The 15,796-nt window shown below is 37.9% G+C and overlaps 1 protein-coding gene across 2 annotated transcripts in view; it reads right to left on the reverse strand.

Moving 5' to 3' along the window:
- The window catches only part of ABCC8 (ATP binding cassette subfamily C member 8), an 80,698-nt gene that overhangs the window by 22,655 nt on the left and 42,247 nt on the right, over window positions 1-15,796 (reverse strand). For both annotated transcript variants that reach the window (XM_035550369.1, XM_035550370.1), the window contains exons 14-22: window positions 15,576-15,686; window positions 13,795-13,870; window positions 13,599-13,704; window positions 9,793-9,828; window positions 8,612-8,647; window positions 5,502-5,600; window positions 4,540-4,624; window positions 3,242-3,322; window positions 1,219-1,356 (exon numbers count right to left, since the gene is read on the reverse strand). In XM_035550369.1, coding sequence (XP_035406262.1) covers window positions 1,219-1,356; window positions 3,242-3,322; window positions 4,540-4,624; window positions 5,502-5,600; window positions 8,612-8,647; window positions 9,793-9,828; window positions 13,599-13,704; window positions 13,795-13,870; window positions 15,576-15,686 — 768 coding nt within the window. The remainder of the gene's footprint in view (window positions 1-1,218; window positions 1,357-3,241; window positions 3,323-4,539; window positions 4,625-5,501; window positions 5,601-8,611; window positions 8,648-9,792; window positions 9,829-13,598; window positions 13,705-13,794; window positions 13,871-15,575; window positions 15,687-15,796) is intronic.

Consider the following 15,796-nt stretch of genomic DNA (forward strand, 5'->3'; position numbering starts at 1 on the left):
TCTGACATTTGGAAAAGGAAATGAAAAAGCTTATGCTGACACAATATCACAGTTGTGCATATTGAAAAAAAAGAATGCTAACAATTAAAAAAGAGGAAGCTAAGCCAGAACCTCAAATGTAGGGGAAGAAGGCAGAAAATTCCTTTATTCTGAGAGATGTTACAGCAAAAGCAGAACTGTGTTGGGAACAGCAGTAATTCTTACAGGTGTACAACTGAGGGACAAGGTCACGGAAGACACCATAAAGGATAAATGCTTCCCACCAAAAACATGACGAAAGCAAGATTAATGTCTATCTGCAACTTTACAGCAAGCCAATATGAAGAACAGAAAGCAGCTGAAATATGATTATTGCTTGAGACAGAATAACTGCTGCTATAGTCTGTGCAAGCTGAAAATGACAGAGAATCCCTGCTAGGAGGCATAACTGCAGTAATCAATCCTTGTGGGCAAGAAAACCTGTGACACTGGGGCTAGATAACTGCAGGGGAAGTACAAGGCCAGTGTGAACCAATGAACTAAAAAAAAAAATCCAACAAACCAAACAGCCTTATCCTATCTGATTTACTTCATCTTAGACATTTGCAATAGCAAACTGTTAAGAAAGCATACCCTCATTTTTTTTCCTGTAAAACACAAGATACAACAAAGAAACCTAACAAAACACCTAAGTAATAACCATTTCTTAAAAGTTTGTCAACATACAAAGAGGAAAATAGTTATTAATGTTATCTACTGCTACCAAATGCATGGAAGTACTTTTTTTCCTTGAATTTCCCCACACAGCTCACTAACCATGAAAGCGCCTTTTTCTGTGACACCACAGACAACTTCATAGTAACATCACAGCCAGAGGCAATTAATTATGTTACTCCAACATTTCACCATTCTGAGATCAAAAGATGAACATAGTTTTCCAATATAACAATTGGTTTTGGATACTTGATGTATTTTAAATGTGGCCCATTTTCATGAGATTATTAAGTATCAGTTCGAGGAAAATCAGACCTGTTTAGGTGTTTTATAAAATGGGAATTTCAAAATTAAGGCACCCCAACCCCCCTGGCTAACTTTCAAAAGACCTGGATTATACCAAGACATCTTCTCACTAAACTACCACTTGGTAGAAAGATGAAGCGAGAGCCTTGTGTGTAGCAGAAGACATACTTGTGTCACTTTCCTGCCTCCTAAAAAAAAAAAAGGGAAGAGCATTCTTACCCAGTCAGCGTGGGGCAAGTACTGCAGCTTGTGAGTTACTAGCACAACAGTGCGCTTGTCTTCCCGTAGCATTTTCAGTATTCCTTCTTGCATGAGATGGTCACTTAGGTGGATATCCAGTGCAGAAAATGGATCATCCTGTCATGAGGAAAACAGACCAGCTTTTGGAGTCAACATTTATAGGATTTAAGGAATCTTATGGCTTTTAGTACCAGTAAAACCAGTTAGATCAATATAGAAAATCAGAAGAGGTTATCAGAAGATCAAAATTGTTCTGCGGAGCAGTTTTCTTAAAATACCTAACAACAGACCTTGAGCTGTCCTTTTTGCAGTGAGTACTCTACAATGACATACAGTAACATTAGTTGTGTAAATGCCATGATTTCCTGAGTCTTTTTGGGAACTGCTCCTCTCAACTGCCCATGTAACTGCAATATGCGATTTCTGTTAGACGAAAGACAATGGAGCAATGTGCACTGATGGCGTATATTACCCAAACTGCTTCAGGGACAGTGACAAACAGCACATTTTTATTTTCTCTATACATATTTCCTTCTGATGACTTTTTTTTTTAATAATCCATATAATTAAAATCTATTAACAAAGCATCACAAAAGGAAAAATCTTGGTCTCTTTGATGATCCTGTTCAGATACTTGATTTATGCCTATATTAACTTCATCTTATTAAAGCAATGAATTATATGCAATTAATTTAGGAATAAACTAATCTGTATTACCTTTTGTGAAACTTTTTTTTTTGTACTTAATCCTATTTATATGAAATTACAAAGACATTATTTCTGCTTGCACTACTGATAATGGCTGTAGGATTTACTCAGTATTAGTATTTTATGTTATGTTATGCTAATACTAGAATTTCTTAAAGATCAATTTTTGTTTTCTTTTGTCCAGATATTTGCTGAAAATGTAGGGTTGAATTTGGATAAATTCTGCTTTCTTTGACTGAATGATCACAGAATCACAGAATCATCTAGGTTGGAAGAGACCTCCAAGATCATCTAATGATGATGACTTAAAAGAACTGGATGTTTTCAAGTACTAATGTACAGGATTCCTGATTATTTTTGAATGATTAACTGGAAAAATAAGCTTATTTGTAAATGCTTTTATATTGTCAAACCATCAGAGAATCTGCTACTATGATATTATTGAGTGTCCTGTACAAAAGTTCTGGTGTAAAGTAACAATGGAAAAAAACAAGTTAGGGTCCAATAGCGGCCCTTGCAGCGCCCAGCTGCTCTCTACCTCTGCGTTCTCATCATTGCCTGAAACGCCCTGCCTGTGAAACATCACATAATGATCAGCCCAGCTACAGGGAAAGGTCTATCTAAGTAACCTCCCAGACTTTTAGGTATGACTTCAAACGTGCACAGCTTTTCTAACTAATCCCATGTAACTCTCATGTCTGGCTGTCTGTTAAACTGGCTGTCCCTGTTAAAACAGGGTTTAAGAAGGAAGTCCTGATTGGAAAGCCAGCAAGCTCACTAGTAGTGACTGTGTAGGATGCATCTGTTTTCCTACCTACTAGGCTTTTAGAGACTGCTCTCACTCCTTTTTCCATAGTACTTCTATTGAAGTTTGGGCAGGATATACAAAGAGCAGTTCAGGGTGGGAAGAAAGCTTAGTTTGTTGCAGAAAGGAAACACCTTTGACACAGGCCAACATTAATTTTATGCCTGAGACAGCTTAGGAATTTTATAAATACTGCTGAGACTATTCAATTTTTGGTAACAAAAATAAGCACAAGACTCAAAAAGAAACTTCAACAGACTGAGAGGGAAAGCATCAACATTTCAATTTGTATACTAATATCCACCTGTCTGCAGTACTTACAAAATTCTTCTTACCTGCAGGCTAGCTAACAACAGCTATAAAATAAACAGGGGACACTTGGCTCAGCTCAGTGAAGCACAATGTTCAGTGTGTGTTATCCATGAAATACTCTAAATGCTTACATCTTGTGCTTCTGTTTGCAGCATAAGCATACTGGCACCTACTCACCAGGAACACAACATTTGTCTGCTGGTAAAGTGCTCTTGCTACACTGATACGTTGGCGCTGCCCTCCAGACAGATTAATTCCCTGGAGATAAGCAGGAAAAAAAAATCAATCAATTATAAAAACATCAACAAAATATTCATATTTTCATTGAATTATCTAGAAAAAAAAAAAAAACAAAACAGATTTTTTTTCAGAAATGTGGGCCTGCAATTCAGCTAGGAACACAGTATACTAATTGTTAGAGAAGCCAGAGGACTCTGAGCTCCATACATAACAGGGGGTGAGAAATGTGTAATGGTTTGTGGTGACACAATGGTGTAGGCAGCATAGATGTTCTGTAGGCAGTCTAAACTAACCTTCTACTCAAAAGTTATAGTCCGAAGTCTGACTAACCTATTTTTATTTTATGCTTCTATTTCACCATACTGTATTAGTTCCATTGTATACCATATTTGTACCACGACTACTATAGCCAGTCATTGTGAGCTGTGAGATCAGACCACGCTGAGGTGAACATTATGTGCTTGCTACTGCACTTGTTTTCTGCCCTTAGTCCTGCTACCACCCTGCTGAAAGTTACTTATCCTTCCTGTGGTCTGGACGCAGCTTCACAAACACCTTAAGCTCTCATAAGCCAATACTGTTGCCAAAGAAGCTACCACCCCTGCCCCCCTGCCTCTTTTGCTCACCCCTCTACTTTACTCTTTTTGCCAAAAAACACATTTGTTTAGCTACACAATGAATTTTGTTAAGAACTAATGCATTTCAAATCAACATGGTAGCCAGTGTGGAGATTACTCATGGAAACGTATCCTTGGTGGTTGCTGTTGGTTTGGTTTGCTTCTGTGTGTGTGTGCAAGTGCCGCTATATGCTAGAGCACATTGTTTATGGAATTGTGACTTCTGGTTCCTTTCTCATCACGCTCTAGTTTCCCCAGTGAGATAAGGCTTGGTTTGCTCTTTATTAAACAATTTGCCATTTTTTAAATGAAGGTGCTATAAAAAATCGATGAATTATTTATTTTTAGGTTATTCACAAAGAAACCAAAATATGCACTGTCTGCAGAATTAGTCAAACATTCTGATAGCAGCACATTTAAATCATGGCATCTCACATAAATGACAGTGTTTCTATGTTTACCAAGCAACAAGCTTTCAGACTAATGACCCAAACGTACACTTAGCTAAAAGATTACCTTTGTTGCCAAATAACCGGTAAGATTTTAAGAACATGACAAAATAATAAAAAAACTCTACATATTTAAAACAAAAATAGAAGCCCGTAGTTGTTTACTGACCCTCTCTCCAATCTGGGTTTGGTCTCCGTGAGGGAGAATGTCAATATCAGGCTGGAGGGAACAAGCATCAATTACTGCTTTGTACCTGCGGAAACAAAAAAGGTAACACAAAATCCACACAGATACTGCTAAAGAAGCACATTTCCTACCTGCAAAGGAACAAAAATTAACCAGCTGGAAAAATCACACAGTGGAAAACGTATTTGTTAGCCACTAATTGTTCTAATGGGATCTCTTTCAATCGCAGGCAAGCAAATACCATTTCGGCTAAAAAAAAGCATCTTAGGTCAGCTTCCCAACTAAATACATTTAATAGCTAAAAACAGGCAAAACAAGAACAACTTCTCCCACAGTGAATTTTTATTGTTTAGCATTTAACTTTCTTTGTGCCCAGAGCATTTCTTGCTTCTATGTCCAAGGACGACAGAAACAAACAAACAAAAATGTGTGTAGGATGTGAATACATAGTAATAAACTTCTTTCTAGGGTGGTGGGTGGGGGCACAGAATGGAATACCAGCAACAACTTTTGAATCCTTTAGAATGTTTTTGGTCAATTACACAGAATAAAAAGACAGCCCATTAGTCCTTCATGATACACCAGATGTTGAAATCTTAAGGAACAATATTCCCACTCTCAAACTGTTAATATCCTTCTAAGTTAAAATTTGTCAACTTGGTATAAAAAGAAAATACTGCATGCTGCACAAACATGGTCCTTGGAACTGAAAACACTTCCATACTTAAGGTCAAGTGAGTCTCAACCCTCTCTCTTGTGTCATTCAAGAAAACCACAGTCAAAGGGGGACCACCCAGGACTCAGGGTCTTCTGCTGTATTCCAGCAGGTGGATTATGTTTGATGCTGGAGTGAGATGGAGACCCACGTGTGAATGGAGGGGTATGCAACACCATTATTTAGCTAAAAGAAAAGTAAAGCACATAACAGTGCTGAAACCTGTTACCTCTGTTTGTTAAAAGAGCTTTCAAATGTGATATTCTCTTCCACCGTTGCGTTGAGCAACCAAGGCTTCTGTGATGCATACGCTACTGATCCTCTTTTCCTGGAAAAACAAACAAACCAGGAGTTCCCAGCTTACCAGTGCAGTAGGGGTAACTGGAAACCATTCTTCTTGTAAAGGAAGAAACTTGTAATAGATCTTTAAAAATGCTGACTTTCATTTCTGTTCTTTAGGACAATTTCCAACAGAATACTGCAATTGTTCACCTAACTCAAGAGTTGGTTCTTTTGAATTTCAGTTTGTTCCCCCATTTTCTGCTGTGAAGTGGGTTTTGCAGAGGCTAGCTCCATAAACCTGTCTCTTGAGCAGTGCAGATGGCAGGAAGAAAATTACCGAAGACTAAATCCCAGCTCTTTTTGGACAGACTAATAAAAATCACTAGTTAGGCAACACCTTTCAGGAGAAGTGTTTAAAAAAGATATTTTAAAGTATTTTAAAAAAATGTAACAACTCCACACATACACAAAGGCAATTCTCCCCCAAAATGCATTTATTTTCCCCACTACAAGGGGAACTTGAGTCAGAAGGATTCCATGAACAATACTTTTCTATGTCTACGTGAAGACAAGTAAAGAGAACACAGGCAAAAAATACTATTTTCCCTTGTGGAATTGCCCCCATCATGTACCATGGAAAGGAACAATTTATCAGAGAATGGCCTGCAGGATCTCCCCATGCATATTTTATTTCATATGTATTATTCTTATTACTACTTAGGAACTATCTGCCTACTACTGAAGTACTAGTGCTTTTGTGGCTATCTATGCTACCAAGGACCTCTAACGGCAGAGCTGGGAGAAAGGCACGATTTTTTATTAGAGCAACTGACACTGTTGGAAAAAATGGACAAACCCATTGGCATATCACTGTTTCTCAAATAAAAGGGCCAAAAGAGGGATCATATACCTTAAAGCATATCCAGTTTCTTTCCAGTTATACCAGCTAATCCAATAAAAAGATACGACCTCTCACCCAAACAAAGCCTTTGTCTGCTAGACAGCCATTAATTACAGCAGCCTCTGTCTAGTTGGACCAGAATGCAATTCAAACAAGGAGCTGACAAAACAAATTGGGTGCTTTATTTATCTTTTTTTTTTTTTTTTTTAATCAGGAGTTAAGGTCACTTGCCCTGCTCATTTTTTCAGGCTTTCACCAAGTTTGCTTAGAAACCATTATAGGATCCAATTTTCTTTGATGACCTGAAAGAACACACAGTTATGCTATCCTGGTAGCATGCTTCCAAGTTCAAATATCTGATCGCTCATTAGAATTTAATTACGCTTTATAAATTCTCTTACTGAAGAATGAAACACAAACAAACAAAAAAAAATCCCCTATGCAGCCCAGCCTGTAGTCCCAAAATCTAATTCAAAGAGCATTAACTTCTGCCCCAGGAGGAAAGTATTTTTTCAATTAGTATGAAATTCTCATCTCAGTGACTGAGAAAAAATTGCTTTGAGCATTCCAAGATGAACATGTATTCCCTTGTCCTTCTTTTTATTGCTTGAAACTGTGCCTTTGCTACTATTAATTCCCAAAGTGATTGAAAAGTTACTTCTAATTTATTTTTTATTTTTTGAAAAATAATAGCAAAGTTTTGAGGAAAAAGTTTTTAAAAGTTTTGTAAAAAGTGTTCTTTCTTTCAGCGAAGATACAGGTACTGCCTGTAAGATGCACTCCCTGCTGAGAACCAGCACAATGGCTGGGAACACCATTCACACTTTGGCTAAAATTCTGCTTTTAGGCCATCAGTGAGAATTAATTACTGCAAGGAATTTGGGAACAAGCAATGAACTTGCCAAAATTCATTAAAAAATTTAGAATTTAGTAAACCCATCTAATATAATCTTAGGTGCAAATTGACACTTGGATGACATATCAGGGCAGGTCATATTTTGGCATAAATAGGGAGCTTGCAAGTGCTTGATTGTATAAGGAATCTACAGCACATCTACAGTGCTTCGTACAGTAAACAGGCAGTCAAACAAAATTTCTACTGAAACAGTACAATAACAGTGTCAAACATCCAGAGAACAAAACATTCTGAAATGGAGCGTGCAACACTTTCTCTGAAAGCCTGCCATGAATCTACCTAAGATTTCACGCTCAGAAGACTTCATGCAAACAAATGGTTTAGCAGACAAAGACTTACAAGGAATTTATTTTGCAGGTGGAAGTAATTGTCTCTTACCTCTGGACTGCATAAACAAACATATTTTTATCAGTGGACTGTAATTGTTCTCCTTTGATAACAAATGATAAACTGACCTTAGCCTCTTAATTATCACAAAGAGACGGATGGCAAAATCCAACCTTAGAATAAGCAAGGAAACCTTCCCTGAGCTCCCTGGAGAATAAGTGTTTTGACGGGATCAATCCAGTTCATTAATTTAGAACCAGAGACAACATCGTTAAGGCTGCTTGTTTGAAGCTACTAATCTTTCTTCACATTTCACTTTGTAAGTCCAGGAGGCTCAGTATGCATTCAGGATCACTGAAAAAAGACTAGTAGTTGGACATTCAGGCGTGTATCTTGGTGCCTTGATAAACCTATCAACAAGGCTGAAATGTTGGTAATTTCTAAAGGAAAACAGACACACTTTAATGAAGTTATAATGATGGAGGAAATAGTACACTGCAAAGCCTTTCCTATGTGTGTTGGATTGATGACTACAGTTTTACCATGATTATTTTGCACAGTTCATGAATTTCTAGTATCAAACAACAACTCAAAACTGACTTTCTCCAAACACAAGAGAAACATGTCCTATATTATTATTGCATCTACATAAACCAAAAAACATGCTTCCATTATTTTCAGCCTGATGGTAGGTAATGAAACATTCTTATGTTGGCATGCCTGACTATTAAGGAGCATATGTTTTTGCCGTTATTAAATGGCAAGGGTCACCTGCTTGTTTTTACTTCTCCCAAACCTCATGGCAGCTGCATACACAGAGACAGAGACAAACCATTTGGCTTCTAAAGAGGAACAATTCATTACAAGCGGACACTTTTGAAGACTATTCACATTAGTTTTTAAAGAGTTATACCTGAATTCCATCTCAACAGGAGATTCTTTCTCTGGGCTACAGAAGACAAACACAGGTTATTATTGCTGTAAGTAAAAATACAACAATATAACTGCGTAACATAAATAAAGCTCTGCTAAGTGTGCTAAAGCTCTGTACTACATGATATTGATCTAAAACCAGCATGGTTAAAGCTTCAGTTTTGAGAAGTGTTTTAAACAATACTGCAGAAAGTATTCAACACCTTTGAGAAAATGCTCCAGACCTTACAACATTTTGGCTTGAAATAGTCTGTTCTGAGAGCACCAAAAATATTCTATAGGATGCCAGTGCAACAAAACCACTATCCTAGTGCATATAACAAACATGACTAGGACTCCCAGAATCTATGATAACGCAAGCAATTGTTTCATATAGTCTGATATTTCCTCTTTTTTTTTAAATATGATTACCACACTGTTTTCTACGTTATCTTACTGTTTGCTGTATATCCTCGTAACGGTTTCAAACATGTAAATGTCTAATTCTGATCATATTTCTTTTGTACCTTAATACGTTCAAACAGTTTCACTTTTACTCAGCCCATGAACTGTAGTCTCTCTTATGCAGGAAGAACTATGAGATTTCCAAGAATCCTTTACCATGAGATTTAGCTGTTACGCATATGAAAGTCCCTCTATCTACAGGCAGATGGGAAAATAAATTTTGCAGGACTCAGTCTGACAGCCAGGTAACAAATCTGAGACGCATGCTAAGCAGGACAGAAGAGATGATAAATCCAAAGAAAAGGCAGTAAAATAGTTGGTGCTTCACAAGAAAATATTCTGGCCAGTAGAAGACATGCACTTTAGCATCAAGTCAATAAAAGGGCCACCAGATGACATTTTTTCCTCTGCTGATTTTAGTAGGGGGAATGGTTTGAAACTAAAAGAGGGGAGATTTAGATTAGATGTTAGGGGGAAAGTCTTTAATCTGAGGCACTGGCACAGTTTGCCCAGAGTTGCTGTGGATGCCCCATCCCTGGAGATGTTCAAGGCCAGGTTGGATGGGACTTTGAGCAACGTGATCTAGTGGAAGGCATCCCTTCCCATGGCAGGGGTTGGAAATGGATGAGTTTTAAGGTCCCTTCCAACCCAAACCATTCTATGATTCTATTGCGATTGACTTAGTAGAAAGACCAATAATTGCATATAATACCATACCTGACATCTTCCCCAGTCTCGCTGTCAGAAGTACAGCTGCATCACAAACAGAAAGCAAAGATTGTTTACTTAAGTAAGCAAAAGCAATCTGCCCCTGAAAGAAAAACTATTATATTCCACTTAGTGCACAGACTGCAAACAGTATTTATCACAGAGCTGCAGCACAGCATCTGTTCCTTTTTCAGAAATTGCCTTGATTTTAGCAGTCAAAAACTTGGCAGATTTTTTTTCCTTATAAACTTGTTAACTTGACTCAACAAATAAAATCACCTCTACTCTTTCCTAGAAGTGCTAACAGAACTGAAAAGTTCAAATGTGATAAGAATGGAGTTCCACTAAAAATGACGACATTTTCAAGTAAAACCAACAGATAATTTGTGATACTGTTTTTCCATGACAGTAGCTGCACCTTTGCAGTTCCTGTAACAGGTTAGTTTGAAACCAAAATCAGATGACTTCAGCATGCTCCATTCTGTAGCAGCACTAGTCTTTGGAGATGCGTCTGTGTAAGGAAGTGTGGGCAGGTCTGAGGGATGAACAGTTTTTGATTTTGCTACGTTTCAGCATGTGCCAAGATGCTCACAGACGGAGCTGTTTGACAGGATGACTGACCATACTTATTACTGAAGCTAAAATCGCTTCCACTGAAAAAGAATGAAAAATCTGTCTTGAATGATATAAACAAAACGAGGAGGAACACAGCTCTTCATGTTTTAAAGGGAACAGTCTCATTAACTTTATACTAGCACAACTTGTTCGTAAATCCCCAGGCTGGAGAACTATACCCACAGTTTAAAAGGTCAGCTTGAGACACTTCCAAAAAGTTAATGCATAGTAAAGCAATGACTGAATCTAAAATCAGTTTACTGTAGAATGAGAGCCAGCTCACACTAGTACCTTTATTCTGAAGGTTAGAGTACTGAACAAAGCTATTCATTTAAATAAAATCAAATTAAGTTTTTGAAAACTCCAACAGATACATCTTTATAAAAATCTATGTACTTTTTAGGCATCAAGATCACTTCAATATGTTGTCATTTGATGAAAATGGTCAACTCCACATTGAGTACAGAAGGAAGAAAAGCTACTGTGAACAACCTTAATGAATCTACTACTTCCTTCACATTATAAGGACTCCAGATTCACATGAGCGTATATGTTTTGTTTAGAAACAAATAACATTGAGCAAAATATTTCTCACTTAGGTCCACCTTCTGATATTATTTACTCCAAAAAGACTAGTATCTTATACTACTTGAACTGGTACTATTTAAAGTGTGATACTGCCCAGAATAAATCAGCATGGGGTACACTATTATTTACTCAGTAACCAGTCAAATCGATACTATTTACTATGTGTTCAGAATGTAAATAATGATTTCTCTATTTTTATAATCTCTAACAGTATTATAAAATATTTATGCCACAGATGCGCTCAGCCTGCTTTGGAAAATGGGCAGTAATCTGAGTTGGATCTTCCAGGCACACACTGCAATACAAATAACTAAATACAATAAAAAATGAGCCACTGCTAACTTTCAATTAGCCAATTCCTAGCCCAGTAACAAATTATTACTGTACATTTTTAAAGGTTTTGAAAGAAACCATTTTACAGCAAGCAAATAAAGATGATATACTGTTAATCCTATTTTATTGATAGAGCATGGAAGCACAGAGGAGGAAAATGACTTGTGCAAGGTTATCCATTAGACCAAGGGAAGGGCCAGGAATAGAACCCAGATTTCCTGAGCACTGAGTGACATGTCAGCAGGATATATCCTTCACATTCATAGCTATGACCTTGGAGGAAAGGAAGGGGAAGGAAATTTGAAATGAAATAATTCATGACTATTCTGTAACAGGAATTACTACACCTAAGCATTTGTCTCATCCCAAAGAAATAAACGTAAGAAGGATTTTACTGATTTTGGTGATACATGTTATTGGATGAGCTAAGGCTACAAGGTTTGGTGATTACTTGATAAAATCACTCGCCTTGAATCTGGGATAACGTTGCATGTACCTGGTCAGGCATTAGTATTTTCTTATCAAATTAAGGGAGCTCTCATCTGGCAGCTTTACAACACAGGTGTGCAGCCTACACCGAATACATCCATCACTCTGATTAGACCACTACACATCATAGCAGCTCTGGAAAGTGACAAAAAATAATCTGTCCCAGTGCAGCCAGCAGTTACAGTGCTAAGATTGTCTCAGCTGCAAGCCCCTTTATACTTATCTGACAGCTAGCAAAGCAAATGTGATAACAACTGAATTTTACCTTGTGATACTTTGGCACACACAGAAGATAGGAAAACCCATTCTGACCTTTATGCTGTTGTGAAACACATGCTTCTAAACAAATGCTATTTAAAAACACAGTCTGATCAGAACTATCATGTCATCTGTTTTAGTTTAGCATCAGACATTCAAATTACACTTCTTAATCATGTTATGTCATCTATAAAAAATTGCAGCCTTGCGGAAATGAAATTAGTTCACTTAATAAGGCTGCAGGGATTCTGTACTGTTCCTATTATTCCTATTCCAGCCATATTCTGATTTTCTGTTTAGGGACCTTTGTTTTGATGGGTACATCACCATATTCCAGAACTTTGGCATCTGTTCTTCTCTCTCACAAGCCAAAAGGGTCACCTTCCTATGTTTCATTTCCCCCACCTATAAAATGGGGGACCCTCCTCCCTCGTACTAGTAAACTGTGTGAAGTTCTGAGCTGGGTGACCAACTTAGGCATGAAGGCTGAATATAAATAATATCTTTACAAGCACTCAAGGAATTTTTTTGAGAATTGTTTCAAAATCAGTGCAGAAAACATTAGGTGACAATACCCCTCTGTCCATCAGAGTAACTAAGGGTTGTATTGTTGCCATTCCTTCTTTCCCATTCATTTGGAAATAAAATTCTTTCTCTAGATTCTTCTGCACTTCGTCAAGCTTTACCAACAAATAATTGCAGATTACCCATAAATTGCAGATTATTCTGCAATTTGTCAAGCTTTATCGACAAATAATTGTATCCCAAAAGGTAAAGATCAGACAATGGGCTAGAGACGGCAGCAATTACCAGAAAATACATACAGGAGTCGCAATACATTATACAATCTGTCATTTAGTGTAAGGGTTAAAAGAGCAAGCCCTAGCAGCACAGCTGTTGGAGTTTAGTAGCATTTTTCCTCCCTTCATGGCCAGGACAAAAGTTAGACAGAAGTATAGGCTATATCTGTCTGTTGGAGCACAGCTGCTGTGTCCCCTTGAGGAAGGAGAGAAGGACGTGACTATCTCCCTCTTGTCAAATTAAGCAGGATGATACTGGGGGGGTATATCCTGAGATCACTGCCACTTATAAAATGTTCTCCATTTCTCACGCATTAGACCTGTGCTGGGATGGAGTGCACATCTAGAGGCACAGCCAAGGACTACTCCTAGTGAGCCGGTGCCTCTTAACAGTGCTTTTCAAAGTCTTGCTGCTCAAGCCTTAAAGTAGAAATGCCATTCTGTAGCAGCACAACATTTCAGATAATTAATTCTGTTTCTGAAGTATGATTTCATGCACGTAATTTTGCTGGAGTGCCGAATGCCCATCTATTCCACCAAGAGGAATGGATGGCTCATTTGACCCTGGCTGGGGGTTCTTTCTGATGTGCTCTCCTGCTATTAGGGCAAGTTTTTTTCCTCTTGCCTGTGCACCTATAAAATCCTGGATTCCAAAACCAGGTTCCCAGGACAGATTTTTGGTCTTTTGTGCATTACTACTCAACTCAAGTTTGAATTTTTAAATAGTACTACCTGCTCCAGAATATGTTGCCAGAGATCTTCTGCATCTCACCAAGTATGGCTAGCAAGAGAGATGACTTACCACAGCCAACCTGTCCTACAATCATCGTTAGCTGACCTGCAAGAGAGGGGAACATACATAAGCTTCGGATTTTCCAAATGTTCATGAAAAAACATCTTACTCTGTATATCTGACGTCATTTTGTACCTTGAGGGATTCGGATATCAATGTTGGACAATGCTGGAGGACCTTCAGGTGTCCAAGTGAAAAATCCATTTGTGATCTATGCCAAGATGGAGAGAAATACGAAACAGAAAACCAGCTTTAGACTGACTTCTTTTTCTTCAATGTACAAAGACACATCTATTGCTTACATTATACTGAGCATCAGAACAGTTAGCCTTTACTCAGTGAAGGAAACAGATTTTCAAGTGACTGATTTTCTAGAGGTCTGTATTCTCCTGTGCAACAATCTCTGAACTCAAGAAAGCACAGCAATAAGATAATTGTGGAAAAGGGAGAAAAAGTTGCTATTTGGGGTTTGTTTTGTCATTCGTAAGGTGGGCACATGAAATAAGTGAAATGGTGACTAAATTACATACAGGACCATGGTTTGCACTCTGCAAAGCACTGAATGTCAGTCTAGACACATTGCAGCATATAACACAATTATATGGTCTGCATTCTGAGTTGATTTGCGGAATTGTCCTCAAAAACTGCATGTTGCTGCCTATTACAATATTTTCCTTTATATTTCTGATATGATTCTGAGATGATGTAGTCTTCTTTGGATATAAGCAATCTTTTTATTTAAAAAGACTACCAACAAGACACAAGTCTGTTCAGGATTTTAACTGGAGATTTCCACTGGATACTGTGAAAAATGGGAGAGGAAACAATTTTACAGATCTGTATTTATACAGCACTCTATTCTCTCACTTTTTCAGAAGCACTGAAGCTCTCAAAGCCTTCCAGCAACATAAGGTACAACATTTTTTGATATGAGAAAAGAGTGGAATGGGACACTTCTATCCTACCCTGGAGCTAACTTCCACTGAAGAAAAAACGATGGCTTTATCTTGGAAAAAACAAACAAACAAACAAACTTGAAAAAATAAGCAGAAGAAAATATTGCACTGCTCCCTCTAGATTAACGAAACCAGCCAGAGAATCCCCTCTCAAAAAGTGCCCCCTCATGGGCAATAAGCTGCAGACAGACAGCACTCAATAACTGCAGAATTCCTGGCCCCAAGTGCAGCCTGTGACAATGATGTCAGCAGATGGAGCCAAAGATTATATCTGGTCCTCAGCTATTCAAGATCTTAAAAGTACTATCCTCTCAGAGCTTACTCCTCTGGCCCTCCTTTGTCATCACTCCAGGCTGATCTTTTGATCTACCTGTCTATTCCTCCTCCCCACCCAACAGCAATATTCCTTACACTTTCCTGCACCAAAGCAGGATGTCAGACAAAAGCCTCCAAAGAACCCTGAAAGCACTAACCAGTTGTCCTACTTAGACCCAAGAAACCGAATTATTCATTCTTTTGTGCCAGAAATGCAAATGTAATAGGAGACTTCCTAAATAAACAGTGTCATCTGTATAACAACCATCAGGATTTTTATTATTTCTGGCCATTTCTATAGATAATTAAAAGTATCAGTCTTCCAACTGGCATGGACAATTTTAACTTTTCCTCAAAGAAGTTGGAAATTCTTGTCATGAAAACAGGGCTAATAATGTAAACAGTGCCAATGTTAATTTGCTGAGTGAAATCTAGAGGGATATACATAACTAATCACAATATAAAGGCCAGCAGGCAGTTCTGAGAATGGAAAACAGAGAGAGAAAGGTGAGATTAATCTTTGGTACAAGTGTCTGACAGCTTCACATCAAAAGTTGGTTCTTGAATTTGAAACTCAGCTATCAGAATACAAAAGTGACTATTAATGAGCTATAGTAACTGTTATTAGAGTGACCTTCATATCACCTTTACACAAAAATCATCTGCTTCTGTGATATTAATCGGTCTTCTCATATGAGAGCTGTAATTGTTCCAGTCCTCCCTGGCAGGCCTCTTGCGGTTAACAACTTTGAGTGGCTGTGAAAAATCAGAAAGACAGAAATACACAGTAAGTGGTGGCAGTACAAGCAAAGTGCCCTAAACATGAGCAATCATGTTATCACCTATGTAGTACAGGGTACTGAAAT

The sequence above is a fragment of the Cygnus atratus genome, chromosome 5 (genome assembly GCF_013377495.2).
Source record: "Cygnus atratus isolate AKBS03 ecotype Queensland, Australia chromosome 5, CAtr_DNAZoo_HiC_assembly, whole genome shotgun sequence".
Lineage (NCBI taxonomy): Eukaryota > Metazoa > Chordata > Aves > Anseriformes > Anatidae > Cygnus > Cygnus atratus.